The 19,774-nt window shown below is 37.4% G+C and overlaps 2 protein-coding genes across 5 annotated transcripts; both read right to left on the bottom strand.

The window, feature by feature from the left end:
- Positions 1 to 218: 218 nt before the first annotated feature.
- Positions 219 to 5,573, bottom strand: LOC147854382 (serine/threonine-protein kinase Nek5-like). 3 transcript variants are annotated; one of them, XM_087331771.1, is made up of 13 exons: positions 4,920 to 5,573; positions 4,406 to 4,472; positions 4,262 to 4,327; positions 4,111 to 4,157; positions 3,977 to 4,022; positions 3,737 to 3,817; positions 2,861 to 2,903; positions 2,732 to 2,781; positions 2,564 to 2,645; positions 2,431 to 2,480; positions 2,271 to 2,359; positions 2,137 to 2,188; positions 219 to 2,044 (listed from the first exon to the last, which is right to left on the bottom strand). In XM_087331771.1, exons 1-13 carry the CDS (start codon positions 5,018 to 5,020, stop codon positions 302 to 304), a joined length of 2,517 nt encoding a protein of 838 aa, XP_087187897.1. In that variant the 5' UTR covers positions 5,021 to 5,573; the 3' UTR covers positions 219 to 301. The 3 variants fall into 3 exon arrangements, with proteins under 3 accessions (XP_087187897.1, XP_087187898.1, XP_087187899.1); XM_087331772.1 differs by having other exon boundaries at positions 2,271 to 2,344; positions 2,425 to 2,480; positions 4,920 to 5,572; XM_087331773.1 differs by having other exon boundaries at positions 2,271 to 2,344; positions 4,920 to 5,570.
- A 7,160-nt stretch (positions 5,574 to 12,733) lies between these two features.
- Positions 12,734 to 19,539, bottom strand: LOC147854381 (AT-rich interactive domain-containing protein 4-like). Of its 2 annotated transcripts, none has more exons than XM_087330943.1 (15): positions 19,173 to 19,539; positions 18,897 to 19,088; positions 18,597 to 18,650; positions 18,421 to 18,509; positions 18,049 to 18,319; positions 17,803 to 17,859; positions 17,658 to 17,689; positions 16,732 to 16,867; positions 16,420 to 16,587; positions 15,669 to 16,331; positions 15,420 to 15,557; positions 15,232 to 15,330; positions 14,702 to 14,802; positions 14,535 to 14,625; positions 12,734 to 13,321 (listed from the first exon to the last, which is right to left on the bottom strand). In XM_087330943.1, exons 1-15 carry the CDS (start codon positions 19,440 to 19,442, stop codon positions 13,190 to 13,192), a joined length of 2,493 nt encoding a protein of 830 aa, XP_087187069.1. In that variant the 5' UTR covers positions 19,443 to 19,539; the 3' UTR covers positions 12,734 to 13,189. The 2 variants fall into 2 exon arrangements, with proteins under 2 accessions (XP_087187069.1, XP_087187070.1); XM_087330944.1 differs by having other exon boundaries at positions 18,049 to 18,310.
- Positions 19,540 to 19,774: the final 235 nt, after the last annotated feature.

The following is a 19,774-nucleotide window of genomic DNA, read 5'->3' as shown; positions in this document are numbered from 1 at the left end:
TCAGATTACCTTTCTTTTATCCACACAACCATTGCCTTCATAAATTGTCGAGTCCAGCAGTATTTCAGTGGTACAAAAGAATTGATAGGAAATCAGATTACGTTTCTTTTATCCACACAAAAGAATTGGACTTTTTGTAAGAAAAAAAAATAGACAAAAAATTTCATCTTCTAATGAACTTACACCGTGCTTTAGCTGTACTTGGAGGGGAGTCTGGATTTTGCAAGGCCAAAAAATTAATATGTTAAGAAAGATAGAATTCCCAGTTTTTTAAAAACAAATTTGGATGCTGGATTGGGAATCAATGCTTCCTTTGTTCTTGCATGACAGATGCCAAGCTTTTTGTTATCCATATAGCAGTCTCCCTAGATGACACATTTGATCTTTCTACACTGAAGGGCTGGAGGACAATGCCAAGCTCAGACAGACGTTGCTGATGTAACATTTGTGCACACACTTCAAGAAGTCCTTCCAATGCCTCAGCACGCTCCTTGTACCAGATGTCATTCTCTTTCTCTGTGATCTCACATAATGCATTTTGTTGTTCTACTACTTCATCCATAAAGCTTAGTCCCTGCTCACCATTCTGATAATCCTGTCGAATTTCAGGTTCCGATGTCACAGCAATATAATCCTGCATAGCTTGTTCATTATTTTTAGACTCTTTCTCATTTACTTGGATGATGATATCCTTATCTTGCATCTTGGTCTTACATTCCATAACATTGTGTATTAATCTACTGTCAGTGCAAGTAGCAGTGTCTGAATTATTTGCTTCAAACTGTGAATAGTGACCATTGATCGTATTTGTCGCCACAGTGGAAACCCTGTGAGTTTCTTGTACTCCTTCCGCAGGATATAAAGATTGTTGTTGCAAATGAGTAACATCATTCCCACATATGTTTCTCACGTATAACTGTGGATGATTGGCACTCACATCATGTGACTCAGAGCACATGTGAATGGCTGATCCTTCTTTCTGTCTTTTATCAGATGCAAGCATTTCGTGTGAGCTAACAGTAGAATCTTCGGATTCAAAGATTTTTTCCATTTCTACACTATTGCTGATCTTGGATACTTTCTCAATACTTGTATCCAACTTGACCATCACTTGTACCTCATCATCCAAATCAGATCGACTTACAGGTATACAGCCATTAAAGGTTTCTATTGGCTCTATATCCTTCATTTTACATGGGGACAAGTTGGTGAACATGCTTTTAGGATCACTTACAGTCTGGGTAGAATAATTACCAGGAGACAACAAGCTTTTCGGATCAAAGCTGTATCGTGCAAGCTGGGATTCTGTGGTATTTCGTTCATCTGAATTCCCAATCTGTTCAATACTACCAAGACTTTTCCCAAATGTTCCCGGTTTTTCTATTTCTGGTAAGCTAGAGACAAACAGTGATGGTTGAATGGACATATTTGGTTCTCTTCTGACAAATACTGGATAATCATCACACTGTTCAAGCACAGATACAGAAATCTTATCAGAATTCATGGGACGATTGTTATTATCATTATCCCAATTAATTTCTGTTTCTGATAGATCTGCATGTACTTTGAAAAGAGAGCTTTTTATTGGAATGTTCTCTACCTCTGATCTCTCCCTTTCCAAAATGATGGTAGAATGCTTCTCTGGACTTATCTCATTTTCCCAATTAGATACATTGACTTCGAAGTCATCCGAATCTGAGCCATTTTTAACCAGAAGATTTTGTTTGCATCTGGAGATATCTTGATGGGGTCTAGTGTTAAGAATAGGTAAAGCATCTCCTTGATAGATTCCATTTTTTGTGGTTTTTCTTACTCCATTTATTGCTTTCGAAATTATTGGAGTGCCTTTTGGGCTCATCTTATTAAAATCCTTGCTTTCACAACGCGATTGCCTAGCACCAGGGCTCTGAGATCTAGTCTGTGATCTGTTAGAGTACCGCTTCTTGATATGCATATTGGGGGAAGGTCGTGGAGAAGAATCCACACACTTCCTTGCTTGTGTAATGTAAGGCTGTAGATACGGATTATTCAGGAGCTCAGCAGCCTGTTTCAAATCATGCAATATCTATTGGTGAGGAACATGTACATATATAAGTTGAACATTTACAAAGCAAACACCACCAAGATTAAACTTACCGTCGGCCTGTGCTCTGGGTTTTTTCTAAGCATGAGCTTGATGAGACCTTTGCTGTGAGCCAAGTGAATATGCATTGTTATACATTGGATATAGACTCGAAATAAAGGAATGAGGAGGTCAATGAGATGCTTACAGAGCAACGGAGTAACAATTAGGTAGAGAAGCAATTGTTGATCTATTGATTTTGGTAATGAGCCCAGCCATATCCTGTGAGATTCCAATCTATGAGAACAGATGCACTTATTTAAATGGTAATAGAGTTACGTGTGAAAGGAAGAAATTCGTACACTTACAAATGCTTTGAATGGAGGCTTATGAGCACACATTTCAAACATGCAACATCCTGCACAATATCAAAAGGTTTTCACATAATACATTCCATGATCTAAATGGCAGCAACATATCACAAATCGAAAATGGAGATACCCAATGACCAAATGTCTGACTTGAAACCATAAGGAATGTCTGCAAGCAACTCTGGACACATATAATTTGGTGTTCCCACAACCTTTGACGCAAAAAATGAAATCATGAAAACATATTCTCTGAGAGGACATAACAATACATATGTTACCAAGGCTTCAGACATCTTACCGAAGATGTCAAATCATCATCCTTCAGTAATTTCGCTAAACCAAAGTCACCTGTGCAAATTACCTTTTAATCATAAGCATGACATGGGAATCATTTCCAAGCATAACAGCAGTTAGCAGCTTTGTTTACCTAGTTTGACGTCTTGATCCTTGGTAAGGAATATATTGGAGCACTGATAAAATGCAAGTATAAAACTCATTTCAGTTACACAACAATAGACACAAAGACCATTTTCTACTGATTCATAAAGAAAAGGAGGCATTGTCTACAAATTCTTTCGTAGTAAAGCAACTGTGACACATCTATAAACATTCTCATTAGAACATCAAGGGTATTTGTAGAAGCGATCAATGGTGACACAAATATTCAAGAATTACATGTACTAAAATGACACAGTTGCAGATACTCTAGACAGAGCCACATATAGACATTCTCACGAGTGCATGGAGCATCATTTGAAATAGGAAATTCTAGTATCAGTGTTACAAATAACATTGAGGACCTAGCTAATGCATAACCTCCATAATCGGAAGTCTAATTCCAAATAAATTACTCGTCATAACATCAATCACCTGAAGTGAAGATATCGCCATATCTGACATTTTTTTATCTCAAGGGCATACAGAGAGATGGGATAATAGTAGCCTATATCAGAAAGAAATGTCAAGCTTGTATAGGATCCAGTCTCAAATTTCCATTCATCACTGAGCTCAGAAAAAATCATATTCGATTCCAACCTAAACAAAAAAACACATGCTTCTACACTACTCTCAGGGTGTGTAATAATAGGGCAAGAGTTGCTAGAATAATGCTGCAATGTTAAAAATAATGTTACTAATATGATACTACAAAAACTGTGAGCACAGAGTTTTATAGAAACCAAATGGAGCTCAATCAAACTTATGTACTCATTAATACAGATTTTTTTCCTGGAACCTTTGGATCCGGATATGTTGAATGTGATATAATCTATACAGTCACATTGTTCCTGAGAAGATAGTGCACCTTGAGATCTCGATGCATGATGTGGTTCGAGTGTAAGTAGTTTAACGCCAATAGTAGTTGTGCGAACCATTTACATATTTTCTGTATACATTGCAAAATGATGATGCTATTAAAAGTCTGATGAATAAAGCATATACACCACATTGTTTCAGCTGTGCGATTTGCATTCATCATTTCCCATATCTTTATGAGAATTGCAGCTTACACTCTTGCTTTGGCAGAATATCAACATAAATTTACCTCTTCTGTAAACAAAACGCCATTGGATTTGCGAATAGCCTCAGCTCTGCATTTCATTACGATCAAATAAATACAACTAGAAACCATTATGCTACATGTTACTCATGAAGACCAAATTGATGAATTGAACTTACAAATCCCCTCCTTCACAAAATCCTGTTACAATGCAAATATAGCAGCCCTACAAAAGAGAATAATAGGTAAATAATGAGTTCAAGTAGTAACCTAGGCTTACTCTTACAAGATGGAGTTTTGCCCACCAAGCCAGAAAACAGTGTCTCTTACCTTCTCTACCCAAGAGTCCTTGTACTCAACGATATAAGGATGTTGTAATTTGGCAATTAGTTCCATCTGCATGGTATGCTGCTTAATCATGAGGAATCGAAAATAATATAGCCTGTATTAAGTTATCTCACAGAGAAATGGGACCTCCTGGTGTGCAGAGCGACGATTTCGATCTGTTTGGCGAGCTAATCGGATTTTCTTCAGCACATACCTTTGCGAATAGAAACATGTGAAAAACAACAGAATAGCCAAATATGCAAGATGCTACAGATTATTTATTTATTAGGTTAAACAGAAACTCTAGACAGGTTCCTTTGCTAAGATACAAAATAGATAGAAAGAAAGCATAGGCTAATCAGAAAACCTAGCAGACACGTTTCCTGACTATTATGCAGAACTGAGGAAAAGAAAAGGCTAAACAGAAACCCTAAAAGATATTTTCCCAGACTTCTGTGCAAAATCAAGAAAAAAAGACACACTAAACAGAAACCCTAACAGGCACATTTTTCCCTGCCTAATTATATGCAAAATCGGTAAGAGCATCTCACTTGTAATAAGCAAATGAAAAGAATCCACATCTGTATGTACTGAGTTACTTCCAGAATGTGCTAATTCTCATAACAATACATTTTAAAATGAGAACTGGATCACGACTTACTTTCTCCGCTCGAGTTTATGGGTCACAAGAATGGCATTTCCGAACGCACCTCTCCCAACCTGTTCCAGGGGCTCATACTGATCCATCTTTGATTCCGCCATTATCAGCACAGAAAGAGCTCGTTTGCAAGTTGTATATAATAGCTTATCTTGATTGCAAAGCGAAATCCACTACTGTAGGTAGATTTTTATCAGACTTCAGAATTAAAGGATCGAATGCGATTATAACTGCAGAATCAAAGATGAAAACATAAACGTAGTATAAGAAGCATTCATCAATGTCGGCAAGAGATGTATGCTTTTTTTTTTAAGAATATATTGTACGGATTATAATCTGGTGATGGCTCATGTCAGAACTTAGTTCAGAAAATAGCAGATAGATAATTCGGACAGAAGAAAGGGAAAGGTTTGGCAACTAGATTTGCAGGAGGATTACGAAAAAGGATGAAACTTCAAAACGACGCCAAAACTGGTATGGAATTCAGATGCTTATGATCGAAGAAACCATGGCTATTCAACAGTAAAGAAAATTAGCGAGCTGCTACGTACGGAATTTCAGGTTAAAGAAGGACTGGAGTTACAATAAAAAAGAAAAAGACATGGATAAAAGAAGAAGAACATAGACTTCCAAGAGCTCCCGCTCACATGAGTTCTTCCGATCGTTGGAATTTCTTGGGAACTTGCCATTAATGTTTGAACGAAGATCAGATCAGTTCATTCAGTGTAGGAGATGAAAGATAAGAAATTCCTCTTAATAATCAGACAGTTTGTTTAAGTTAAGTGATCGCCTCATGATGCTGCAGCACTGGTTAATTGCACGGATTAATTATGTAATGCAGTATAAGCTATAATTATCACTCCTGCTGCTTCAGCTTTTGATCAATTCTTCTTCTTCTTCCTCTCTCGTGTTTCGAATTCTTCATTCCCGCCTCGTTCCTCTGCTTTTACTCCTTCTGCTTCTAACTCCAAACCTCATCTGCATTCGTCATCTTCATCGTCGTCTGCTTCTTCTTCTTTTTCTTCGTCAAATTCTCCTAATTTTTCATTCCTTCCCAGCTCCAATCCGTCCACCTCTTCAATCCTGCCTTCCGGGTCTAATTCCTTCTCTTCGTTTCTGCTTCTTCGACAAAATTCTTCTGCTTCCAGTAATCTCGACCGGGACGATTCCTTCACGATTCGTGAAGCGAATCCTTCCGACCGATCTCCCTCTTCAGCAATCCCTCCGATTCCGGGGTTCCTGAGGCCCTATCTTCTGAGAGCACGCGAGCTCTTCTGCTAGCTACCATTCTCCCGTTCCTTCTTCCATTCTACGTCGATCGTTCGTGCTACAGAGATACGCAGGCGCAGGCGCAGGCACAGACAGATATGGCAGAAACGGAAACGCAGACGCAGACGCAGGCAAGGAGGAGACGATGGACAGAGAAGCGTGGCACTTAATTAATCTAATTAAGAGGTAAAGCTTGATTAGCAGTTGATTAGTGGGGTCATTAGCCCTAATCGGTTTCACACATGCAGCCCCAATCTCCTCGCTTTTGTCCCCCCCTCTTTCTCCCTCTCTCATGCATAGTACGTAAAATTCGTCTTCGTCTAGCATAACATTCGTTTTCCTACGTTGGAAACCGAATGCGAATGTTATTCAAACATTCTTTTGTTTTTGTTTTTTTCCCAATTTTTTTAATGTTTTTTTCCATGTTTTAGGCTTATTTACCTCATAATAAATAGTTAATCCAAAAGTATGGTATTTATCATTCCTTTGAGGCTGTTTTTCGTACGCGAATGATTGAAACACGTATGGTATGTATGGTTCATATTATAGTCTCATGTATGTATCCATAGTATGAACTATACGTACCATACGTGCATTCGCATTCGAGAATGTTAAACAACCTGAAAGTATGGCATGTAAATACCATACTTTTGTATTCATTATTTATTATAAGGTAAATTATATTTTAAGGTAAGAAAATTAAGGTAAAATGTGTATTAATGGTAAAACATAAGAATGTTTTGATAACATACGCATTCGCTTGAATTCGTAGAAAGAGAATGTTTGCCAATTCATTTGAGTATATTATGTATTGTATGTATCGATCCCTTTCTTATCCACATGCATAATCCTTCTACGTTTTGTGTGCATGTCCACAAGAGTTCGCGTGCGACCCCTCGTGGGCGTCGTTCCTAGACTCCATCCGCCCATCCAAGCATATATGCCCACCCGACCATAGACAAAAAAACAAAAAGAACATGTTGGCCATATATGTAGACCTCCCATTGTAGTGCCGATTGGCACCGATTGGCTCTCATCGGTTTCTCAAAATGCCTGTCTCCCTACTATAACTACACCTAGGGTTTAGGGTTTAGGGGTTTAGGGCTCTTTCCATAGCTTCACATTGCCATAGCGTGCGGCCCGCACGATGATGCCTCTTGCTCTTTTCACGGGCCGCACGTGAAGCTGATAGATCGATACCACGAGCACAGGCTTGTGATGTTCCTTCTAAAATGTCACATGGCTCTCGCAAATAATACGCTCGCGATGGTATAAAACGTGGAAAAAAGATGAATACGCAAAAGGAAGCACTCACTTTCATAAACCAAAAAGCTCATGATGTTCCATCCCCATGCTAACCACTAGCATCTCTAGCTACTATGAACACAACCTTTGCCGACAAAACACTCTATAGTGTTCGACATTTTCGTAACAAAGACGTGTGTTGCCTTCGACAAGCTCATGATGGTGAACACTAAAAGAGGTTTTGAGCAATCTCGTGATGATGAAACATTTCGGGGAACGAGGAAAGCTCATGATGGTGAACACTATACAAGACAAGCTCATAGATTGCTCAACTCTATGAGGAAAATGTGGGAATTGTACCACCCAAATAAGCTCATGAGACTAAAATGACAATAAGGAAACCAACCTCATAGAGACAAGAACCCCATTAAAAAAAGTGCCAACAACTTGTTATAATATGCTATAATCTTTACATAAGAGTGGCCATCTTCAATGTGCATTATTATGGGCCTTTACTTCAAATTTCAGAGTTTATGTCTAGGTTGCTCATTATTTCGTGCATTTGTCGGGTCCCTTTCTAGAAGTCCTTATTAAATGAAAGAAGCTTGAGGGTGTGGTCAAATATCTAGCATGGCATTTTCTTGACACAATCAAGTTACATTTCTAATCAAGCATAGACATAATATCAATTACGATCTATTGGAGTCTCCCTATCATGTTACGGGTGTAATATAATGCTCAAAATTGCTATTCCTTGTACACATTGCTCATTTTCCTCCTCGCATGTGTTGTTCTCACTTTAGATGAGGAATTAAATGACACCAATTATATGCATTGCTTTATGGGAAAGGCTACAATTGAAAGATGCCCAAAGTAAGATACTTGATATCTTTGATATATATGTTCACTCTGTCATTTAAAACGACGAAAATATCGTGAATACCCTTCCCACATATATGGGGGTAATTTTGACTATACTTCTAGTAATTTTCATAATGTCAAAACTGCCCCTTTCCAAAAAAGACAAAGATGGTGGGCCATCTTATTAATTACAGAACTCGGTAGAAAGAGAAGAATAAAGGTGAATGGTGCAACTGCTAGTTCCGTTTTATTAAAGTCGAGAGCATCCCTTAGTCTTTCAGTGGTTTGACCGAGGGTAGTTTCGATATTATAAAAACCACCAAGTGTATAATTGAGATTACCTCATACACGAGAGGGAGGTGTGGGCCTATCTCATTATATTATGTATACCATTAAATGTTTATGTACTTAAAGCGCAACTTGCGACATGTATTAGAAATAGCTATTGTGTTATATAACTGTATTCATTTTGTTTTATGTGTAAGATTGCACTGCAAGCTCATTTCATATATTCCAGTAAATGCACAATAAACATTTATGATTGATGTCAACAATGTGAGGGGAAGCACATACGAGTATGGCGTTTTATGCCTTGTAAAATCCAAAAGGCAATGTGAGATAACTCCCCCTTGATACATAACATTTAGTTTTTGTGCATTTGTCTACAAAAGGTAGATCCCGCACCTAACCACATGCTTTCTATTAGTATGATGTACCAACTTCCATTTATATTGGCACGTTATGCCTACTTATTTATGTCGTTTTGCAATATACATTATGCATATGCGTCATTTTCATGCAATCCGTATATTCCATAGTATCCAACTCCACTTGTTTCTCCAACCACCATGCACACTTTGTGCTTTGGGCACTAGGCACTATGACTTAACAAAATTGTTTAGTTGAATGAATTTGTTTCTATGCCACTTGCCATAAAAAGGGATTCCTCTTGGACGTAATGATTATGCTTGCATGTTTGAAAGTGAGATGGAGCAATTTGTTTGCGAAAACAAGAACTTGAATACATTTATGTGGGAGTGAGTCAGTTCAAAATCCTCACTATTTCCAATAGCAAAAACCCAACACTTACTCATCACACAAAAACACCAAAGCAAACTACCTGACCAACACTTTGTCCCTAAACAAGTGGCCAAATTATTTGATGTGAGCTCTCTTTATTATTAGAGATATAGCTTCAAAGTTTTCAATTCAAGTCATTTCACAATCGTATGCCTTCAAAAGTTAGCCCGTATAAGTATTTGTCACAAACGCAAGGATACAAAGATGAAATAAAAGGCATTTTTTGAACGACCCATTTCCTTCTGACAATGTGCCATTTTCTGTTTGTTTGCTCTCATATAAAAGATTTTGCATTAGAAAGAAGGTTTTTCTCGAGGATTGAGTTTGCTTCACATAATTGATTCCTTTATATAAGTAGTGATAGTGATTCACGTCAACCAACGAAAAAAGGACTCATGATAAGCTTACATATAACATATAATGCTCTATGATGGTTTCACATTCTGGATGTCGCCTACTCGAATCCTAACCTTGTTAGGATAATGATTGATGAATTGTCTTTTATCTTATTGTTTGTGCATTATGATGGTTGTATGTTGTCAAACAAACAAAAGTTCATAAATGCAAGAACTAAAGGGGCCATGAATCGATAACAAACTTCCATTGATAGAACATAACCACACATTACATAAATTTGAGTTGTTTAATTGAAGTATCAACACTTAGTTAAACATCCAAGACTATGATGAAACTAAATGTATCTACCATAATTACAAATTCACATTCATGGTTTCATTATGGAGAAAGATAAGTTTAGTCCTAAATGTTTTGGCATGACATTTATGTGATCAACTTTGATATGACCTATACTGCTTTTGTTGCCCCATTTTCTTTTTTTTTGTACTATGCGCGAATTTTATATGACCAAGTTCATAACAACATCGATTGCTTTTGGCGTCTAGTTTTGTTAACCATAGGTCATAGCCTAATCATGTGGATGTCGAAATTAGGTTTTCCAACCTTGATGTGGTTGAAGAAATGCGATTTTACAGAAAAAGCACAATTGGAGCATTTGTGAGTACAAACGATTTGGATTCATTAAGCATGAGTTATTTGGGTCTACTCAAGAATTTATATGCGTAAGACAAAACCCTGACATATGTAATAATACTTCCTTTATTGTACACATCGTGCATGATCTTAGAGAAGTTGCGCTTTCTCATGTTTTAATCTAAGTGACAACTAATGTTACCTGTGGAAAACCTCAATATAAGGTAAAAAAAGGAGCCACACTAGAATTGTAATATATATATAACACCACATGGATAACGATGTGCTTAAAAGGTCACCAAAATATCAAAAATGTTTTCGAGGAATCATAAGAATTTTGATGTCGGTTTGTGCCTTAAAAGTACCCCAAAATATTATATGTTTTCTATTGAATTGATACCCCAAATTTCATCCAATTGAGAAGTGTTGGGCCTTGGCCCTACTTTAAAATGAGTCACGGAAAAAATTCCACATGGCAACTAATTCTTCCCAAAAGAAGTTATTTTGACTTACTTACAAGATTATCTTCTTAGTGTTCAGTAAATCAACAACCAATTATAAACAATAATAATGTCTTTTGCTATAAAGGATGATGTATGTCCTTTCCATAAGGTTAAAATCCATCTGGGCAATACCATTTCCTTAACTGTTATGTTGCCCAAAATATCACGATTCACAAACATTTACTCCTCTAGGCATTTTGCTTCATGCATGTTTCCTGAATGGACCATTATGTTCTTCTACTCTTTGTATGGGAACAAGGAACATGTATACCTTAGTTGTAAGGTCATTTTTCTTCAATTGATGTTATGGGAACAATGACCTTGTATTACCTTCGTTGTAAGGTCATTGTTATTCTATCTATGCTACGAGAACAAGGAACATGTATATATCATCTATAAGGAATTAGAGAAGTAATTCTATTGAGAATCATTAGGTAACACAACCAAGCTAATTAAGAGGATACATGTGTGTAGGTAACAAGATTGATAATACAAAAAGGTACCAAAGACAATTAACTATACTAAGCAGAGTCAAAACAATCATCATAAAGAAACACTAGATCAACTATACATCAACAACAAATACACAAGGGGGCCTTGGTTGATATAGAACATACTATATGTACTTCAAATACAATCCAAAACTTTTTGTCATGATAAGAGAGTCAGCGGATTATCATAAAGTATCCATCACATACATTCAATAAAAAAATATCTCCTCTTATACTTGTCATAAGTCTGAATATTAGAACACGTTCGCCAATGAAGTGCGTTCACCCACAAAGTGTGAATTTGGTATCTCAACATGCCCCTAAGTTCTAACTATTTCTTACCATTAATTAGAAAACAATCTTGGTTTTCTAACTCTTAATCCTATACCCCCTCTCAAGCTTAGTGAATAAAGTGACCTTAGGCCAAAAGCAATTAAAATTTGTCAAATCTGGTTTGTGTTGAGAGCTTTCATGAAATTAGCTATTGTCTAATAATGACTAGTGCAATTATGTTGCAGATCTACTTCTTTTGCTACGATCTGTTTGCATGGTTCAAACAAGGAATATGAAGTTTTGCATGAGATGTACATTCTTTCAGTTATTGCTTCTCATTATTGAATTGTTTGGTCTTGGCTTTCACATTGAGACTTGATGAATTGCCTTTTCTAGACATCATTTAACTTGCTTTCATTAGTTGCTTCTGCGCAGTTGAATAATGGTAGAAAATTCAAATTGCATATGATCAAATCAATTGCATTTACAAGCACTTCGAACTCAACCCATGTTCAATTTGAAGTTATAATAATATAGGATGGGTCACACCAAGCTTCAATAATACTTCGATTTTTCATCAGATACAGATCTTAATAATATTGTGTCTGCATTTATGCACAATCCGATATCTACGAAATTCCAAAACTTTAACCCATCTTGGATATCATGTTTCATTCAACTTTAAATAGTTTTTACTTTAATTCCATAATAACAGCGGCAAAACATCAACAGGTTCTTCTACAATCAATCATTTATACTTTAATTTAATAATAGCACTTCAGAAAGCCCATGAGCTCAGAAGTGACCCCATTCATTATACATCCTCAAAACATCCCACAAATGTCCCAATGAAGGAAAAGATAGTGTTACTATCACTTACACAAATCGTTCAGCATTTGATGCAACAACATTGTCATGTGAACATTGTGCAGCACTTTGAATTTGTATCATGCACATTGGATGAGTAATGTTGATCTTACAGGCTTATAAAGACTTGACTTGATGCTACTCATTAGGAAAGGTTATCCATTGGTTCGGCAATTCTTTTTGAATCCTCCTTTTCTCCATACTCATATATGTTTGCTCTATTTATTAATCCTCCAGCAATAGAAAAAAGAACAATTGAATTATCAAGGAGAAATTCATTCCTGATTTCTGTTATATCTTTGTTGTGTAGCCATATAACAATACATAATAGGGAAGCAGAGACTCTCCTTGGTTCATGCTGCTTCCCTCTGAAACAGAATTGGTTAATGAGGTACCCACACTTCTAATCAGCACTACTTACATCAATGACTTCAATAAGCGAAGGTAGGATCAATGTACAAAAAAGGGAGTTTGTGATCACCTCAAAGAACAGCGAAATTTTGTGGAAACAGTAGACAATCTCCAAGAATGACTGACATCGTGTTGATCTAACTAGTCAGGACCCCCATCAGTGTCCTTTCTCCTGTACTTTGCATCAGTGAGTAAAGATGTGGTAAGAACGATTGCTTTGACCTGAGAAAGTTTTGTCTGTTCTTCAGAGTGAGGTGAGTTTGCCATCACGCTTCACTGAATTTCATGTTGGATTCTGTTGGCGAGAATATCCATTAGCTGGCAGTTTTGATTTCTTCCTCCCAGAGGCATTTCGGCCATTTGAAACACTGCACTTTGGGCATATATATTCGAGACCATCCGTTTTAGCATACTCCTACAGTTGAAGCAGAAAGAGACACATTTTAGACTAAACACAAAATTAATTATTATCTGCAAGTGAATTTATCATTACTCCCAGCTTTTCATATTCTAATTTTTGGTTGAAAACAAAATTATCAAGAATATATGCAAGAATAACTTTCATTTAAAACCTCAAGACATTGGACAGTATTATGACTGAGAGATCCAAGGAATAGTTGTACAAATGAAGGAGAGGATCTTTTACAATCCTCTATGAAGATGTAGAATGAGTTGCAACCATGTAGGGATGGATGTAGGATACAAACAAAAGTAATAACAAGATGATGCACAGGACATTGTGTGTCCCTCATAGTACTACTCATAGGGGTGTCGCACCTCACACAAAAATGAGTGCTCAAGACTGTTTTGCCTGCAAAGTATCACGCTTGGAATGACTTTGCTATAACCTCATTATCTAGATGAAGATATCTTAACACATCTCTGTATAGCTAAAATGTGTTATGCAGATGTCCTACTATAGTCTATAATCATCATCTGCAGGAATAAAATATTCCTAAAAATGTATATATATACATGTGGTATGCGCTTATGTCTTGAATGGTAAGGGAGGGTGGAGGGAACAAATAACAGGAGTCATGACATCCGACAGGAATGAAAATGAGTACAAATGAGATGAAATTTTGAGTCCAGCTATAGATACCAACAAGTCTGCTTCTGGTCTCTGTATGATTATGAATAAATGCTTTCTATAATCTTCAAGCAGTTCATGACCCCATCTATGTAGCACGCATGCTCATATAACCATGTGAAACTTGTTCTAACATCAATGCTGCCATATGATAATAAATTTCATCCATTATAGATTATGATTCATCAGAATACTATGACTGTGACGGAGTATAAATCAAATGCTTGAAAACGTTTCCCTATGGCCATGCCTAATATTCCTTATATATAACAGAGCTTATATGATACCAGAGAAAATTAGTGAGCTACTTCATAATACAACGGTTGATATCAATCAATCTGATGCCATATTATAATAGATTTCAATTCATTATGGATAAGGCAGGCATCAGAACATGAGGGAGTACATATCAACCACTTAAAAAAAATTCCTTGTTATCATGCATAATATTCCTTACATGTAATCAAGCTTATATGTACCCGAAATAATTTATTGGCAAAGATATGGAGCTACTTCACAATAGAGGGGCCAATATTACCTTAAACGCACCCAATCCATTTCGTTTATCGCAGCCATAATGTGCCCACTCTCCACAAATGCCACAATTTACCCAATCACCAGCTGTGCTACTGGAAATGTATTATATGTTAGAAATCATTCGCAACATAGAAAATATAGCATTTTCTCATGCAAATTATGTATTACCTGTGGCACAGGATACAACATTCGCCATCCACATCATCATGTGCCAATTCATACTCCAATAGGTATGTTTCATAGTGTTTCTTCAATGTATTCCCAACACCCTTCAGAGGTTACATAAAGGAAAATGCATCTCTATTTAGCATGAATAAGATAAAGTCATAGAACTTTCATAAAACAAAATTGAAGTCTTAATCTATCAATGTGCCAATAACTGAGTATACACACATATATGCACATATAGATGGATAGATTGATTGATATATAGAATTTGCTATCGTCCTCGGAGGTAACATATTACCCATAGGGCCAAAAATAATCATATAAAAAGTCCTCAGGTAGCCAAAAATAACCAGTGTTTTTTTTTTTCTTGTGGAGAGCAATTTTGAGATCATCCAAGCCCAATGACAATTTATAAAAAACAAATACCAGAAGGAGAAACAAATTTTGAAAGGGGTGGGGAGATCAATTTATCTAGCTATCTGTGTAAACCAATCTATAACAAATGTTTCAGAAGTGGCCATCAATATTACCGTCATTTTATTCAGTATGGTATGGTTTCGCATTTTTGAGAAAACTTGGCCCTTCCAATTTATGCCATTTCCAACATGAAAACCTCCTCTTGAGACCACCTGATGATGAGAACCCATCAGCAGCTTTGTACATAATAACAGAAACTGAACTTCATACAGCAAACCTTACAAAAATTACAAACATACACCTCTTTGTATAAATTGTATACATCAAGCCTTTTCCCATTCAACACAGCATCTGGAAATGTTTCCACATCTGTAGATGGAACAAGGCGACCATGTCCACGTGAAATGAGAAACTGCATAATGTCTTTTTTGAATTCCTCCTGTTTCATACCAGAAACAAATGTGAAACATACAGCTAGGAAAATGAACTGAAAATTTGTGATATTGCAATACAAAGCACTTGGCATACACCACTGGAATATGAAACTCACTTCGGAGCATTCGTGCATAGGTCGGCGATTGCAGGCATGCTTTTTCATAGGGACAGGGTTTAAAGAAAGCATCTGAGCAGGAGAGGGGACTCTAATACTTTGACCTCTATTGCTGATGGGCATCCCTGAATTTGTTGAATTGTGGGCTCCTGTACTTGCATTTAGCCGAGGAATCCTTCCACTTGTACCATTAGGTAAGCTGATTTTCATGCTCCACGTGTTGTGGGCCCCAGCTAAGACGGCTCCAGCATATGGCATATCTCGGTTCTGATGTACATGAGGCACTGGCTTCATTGCAGCAATATAGTTGTACTTAGGCGCCCGAGGTCTCTCAGGTGTTTCAGAAATTGAAACATCTTTCCCAACATCAGAAGATACAGAATCTTCATCACAAGTGGATTTGTGGCAGAAACTCCCATAACTATCTATCCTTTGCCTTTTCCTGCTTGGAACCACAGGTGACAACCAAGATGGTATATGTGACACATAAGTAGCATTTTTGTTTCTTTCAAGCTCAGTTCCTCGGGATGAGGATGGCCTCAAAGCAAGAAACCTGTCAGCATCCTCTTTCTGGAAAGATGCCACAGGGAAACCCTGGACACCAGCGATTCCCAATGCAACCAGGCTTCGAAAAGAGATCTCAGGAGCAAGCTGCCGCAGTACCTGTCACAAACAATCATAATAAGACAGATAAACAAAATGTAGGGATTGGAAGTATTGCATGAGGAAACTTCAAAGCATCCATCCTAACCTGCACTGCCCAAGTTGTGCTCCTAAACCTAGCCTCCATTACACTTGCACCACAGGCAACAGATGCAGATTTTCTCACATCTGCAACTGAACTTTTTCCATTCGTCATTGACGAAGATACGAATTTGGTGTTCCCCAGCAGTTCCTTCTTTATAGAATACTCTAGCAACTATTAAGAAAGTGCAGAATTAATAATCCCTTCATAAAAATTTCTTTTAGCAAAGCATAATGTATATACTGCTGAGCAGCTATCAGTTTGCACCTTTGCAAAAAAGAAGATTTTGGTACTCCTGAAAACAATTCTATTGCTAACCTGATCATCCAAGCAAGTCTGAGCATTTCCAGCCACCAGAAGAGAAATTCGAGCAGATGAAGAAGTGCAAAGATCACAGCGCATAGTTACGACCCCTCGAGCTGGGGGTGGCATATTTGACGGTGCTGAAGTTGCACTAACATCCAGGGAGAAGGGAAAAACCAAGCAGTTAGTCACTTTTTTCATCGAATAAAAAAACAAGGCTGCACCATATTTCTTCCAGAGTCTCTTAAGCAGTGCAAATTATAGGAAACATAACTCAGGAGGCTCCCAAAATACAGTCTCCACCGAACGGATACTTTGTGACTATATGCATATTCATAACTTTTTGTAGTTCACATTCTTCACTACGGCTTACTAAATGGCATAGAGCAATAAAAAAATGAAGACATACGAGTGAGGCATCTAGTGTTATAATCACAATACTGTCTGTCACACACACCTGGACCTAATATATACACTAGAATAAAAAGAAACCCAATTAGAGGAATAATTAATGTATATGCTTGATTAAACCAAATTACAATGAATGATATTCACCCTTTTACTAGTCAATTCTTGATGGTGAAATTTGAGCTCATCTGAGCATGATCAGCTGATTGGCTCAAAACGATGCATGTTATTAAGAGGATGATGTCAAGGTTTGTATATGCTTGACTAAACCAAATTACAATGAATGATATCCACCCTTTTACTAGTCAATTCTTGATGGTGAAATATGAGCTCATCTGAGCATGGTCGGCTGATTGGCTCAAAACGATGCATGTTATTAAGAGGATGATGTCAAGGTTTGTAATATAGCAATGCATGCCCTAGTCATGGCCTGAAGCTGAACTATAGCAAAAAGTAGCCATGCACGAATATAGCATTCGGCTGTATCCATCACATTTATGAAAATATGCATAGAGCATCACAAATGGAGTTACCTCACGCGATGAAGAAGCCGCATGCCTATGACCTGAGATATCCATAATAGAACACAAACATCATCCACAAATTAAAACTTACTCTGCCAGTCTTCAAAATGCATTTCTCTCACAATTCAAATAAATTCTTCAGGTTATTACTTACTTCCATGAAGAGAAGAGCATTCAAACCATCCTCCAATGGACCAAAAATAGAATTGTCCTGAAATTGACAGATATTTAATCAGAACGACAGAATCCAAAAGCAGCATCAAATTTCCAAAGATACGTGTTCCTTACATTACCTTGCAAGACATGAGCACACAAGGAAAGTAGAAACATAAAATAATGCTATGTATCCCTGGCACACTCAATAAGAGATTTTTAAAGGTTTCTAAATCATCTAACATACCTGTCCATGTGTGTCAGCTGTAATAAGTAGAGGCAAATCTATCTCCTCGTCATATACTTGGATTTTTAGGAGCATACTTGGAGAGCCATCTGCTTCAAAGGAATCCTTGATCCTGGGAGTTTCTAAGAGAATTTCTGGTGCATCACCTAGAAGAACAGGAGCGACAGTTTTTGATGGACCATCTGCAGAGCCTTGAAGCTTCCAAGTGCCATAATAGAATCGGAAAGATGCAATTGCAAGCTGGCAAGCACTCCATATCTGACTGAAAGGGCTATTAGTTTTTTCTAGGTTAGAGATTGCTTATAATTTCCAGCCACGAGAGAAAACATTAAAAAACATTCATGTGATAAATAATGGAAATCAGACACATACCTTTTTAAGACTGAAACAAGGGCCTGACGAAAATGAGTTGCCCACAATGCTGTAAGTGCTCCCTTCCAAAAAATAACATAGGGTACACCCTAGTGCAAGTTTGTAGAACAATTCAATGAGTCCATAGTGAACCTTGTCAACTTAATCAAAGTCATAACATGAATCTAGTGGGATACCTTGTTGTGCAAAGCATCGCCAAATTTTCCTGCCCCGTTGACCTCTAGACACACCTACAGCACATAGAAGATCGCATTTGAGTGGGTGAATTGCGTTAATAAACTTTAAAGTTAGCAACATCAAGTGAGACATAACTAGAATGTGATGCTTGTTTCCCTCATGGATTCAAGAGCTGTATAGATGAATAATGAAAACAACAGAAATGCACAACAAGCAAAGCATTTATTCAAGTCTATTGTACAAACCCAACCATCATCTTAGGATTGATACAAGGTATGCTTGTGAAGCAAAATACTTACCAACTGCGGTAGTCGTTCTCCAAAAAGACTCACTAAATCCTCCGCAGTGGATATGTTAAAATCTTTAAGCTCAAGAGGGCCTATGTCTTCAGTTCCAGAAATGCGTTCACCTAGAAAATAAACTATATCTGGTTCTAATGCTTCCAATGTCTGTTTGAGTTCAACTCTTTTAGGGCTTTCCAGCACATGGACCTACAACACGAAAACATGTTAAACCCCAGTAAGAAATGGTATCACTGTTTGGATAGACAAAGAATTCGGCTTATAATGGTAAACCTCGAGCTGGCCCCCTGTGACAAGATCTATAGAAGCCTTCGGTGGGCGAGTTTCTCCACTGTTCTGAGTGATTTCTCCTTCTCGTGGCTCTGCTTTTTCATTCAAGTTGACTGGTTTATGGATTGACAATGGTGAAAACCTGAGTTTGAGTGTTGTAGAGATAGAAACTTGAGTACCACTCTCGGACCTTTTCTTCTTCCCACAGTAGACCGCTAGTAACAAGTGACTATATTTGCTAGCCTTAACTGAAGCGAGTGGACGTGACATCATGTGGTGGAAACAGGTCTTCTACCATAATTTTTGAAGGGATTTCTTCACCATGGCCAAAGCACTAGACAATGCGTACCTCTCTGCAAGGACTGGAGAATTGAAACGTTGAAACAAACAAGGAAGATATGAAAATCTAAAGAAAGAAAACTGACAAAGGAAACCAAATGATGGTGAAAGAATCAAAGAGAAAAAACTTGGAGAGAGAATATCAACACACTGAAAACCACAGACGCCTTTCTTGAAGAAAGTCTATGGGATGCGAGAGAATGACGGTCAGACTGCAAAGTGAGCCATAAAACTGAAGGAGAAATCCATTTCTATAGCCTTTCTTT

Source organism: Azolla caroliniana, unplaced genomic scaffold (assembly GCF_043228905.1).
Source record: "Azolla caroliniana isolate FFs.n. ecotype wild unplaced genomic scaffold, voAzoCaro1.0.p SCAF_15, whole genome shotgun sequence".
Classification (NCBI taxonomy): domain Eukaryota; kingdom Viridiplantae; phylum Streptophyta; class Polypodiopsida; order Salviniales; family Salviniaceae; genus Azolla; species Azolla caroliniana.
This window is presented reverse-complemented; position numbering and strand designations above follow the sequence as displayed.

What these genes read in the sequence shown, in the direction of transcription:
- LOC147854382 (XM_087331771.1), bottom strand. Translation starts at nt 5,020, where the DNA reads ATGGCGGAATCAAAGATGGATCAGTATGAGCCCCTGGAACAGGTTGGG. An exon ending in CATAAACTCGAGCGGAGAAA is followed by an intron (nt 4,473 to 4,919) that starts GTAAGTCGTGAT and finishes CTATTCGCAAAG; the next exon opens with GTATGTGCTGAAGAAAATCC. An exon ending in ATGATGATTTGACATCTTCG is followed by an intron (nt 2,646 to 2,731) that starts GTAAGATGTCTG and finishes TTTGCGTCAAAG; the next exon opens with GTTGTGGGAACACCAAATTA.
- LOC147854381 (XM_087330943.1), bottom strand. Translation starts at nt 19,442, where the DNA reads ATGATGTCACGTCCACTCGCTTCAGTTAAGGCTAGCAAATATAGTCAC. An exon ending in TGTTGTATCCTGTGCCACAG is followed by an intron (nt 14,626 to 14,701) that starts GTAATACATAAT and finishes ATACATTTCCAG; the next exon opens with TAGCACAGCTGGTGATTGGG. An exon ending in ATGGATTGGGTGCGTTTAAG is followed by an intron (nt 13,322 to 14,534) that starts GTAATATTGGCC and finishes CTTCAACTGTAG; the next exon opens with GAGTATGCTAAAACGGATGG.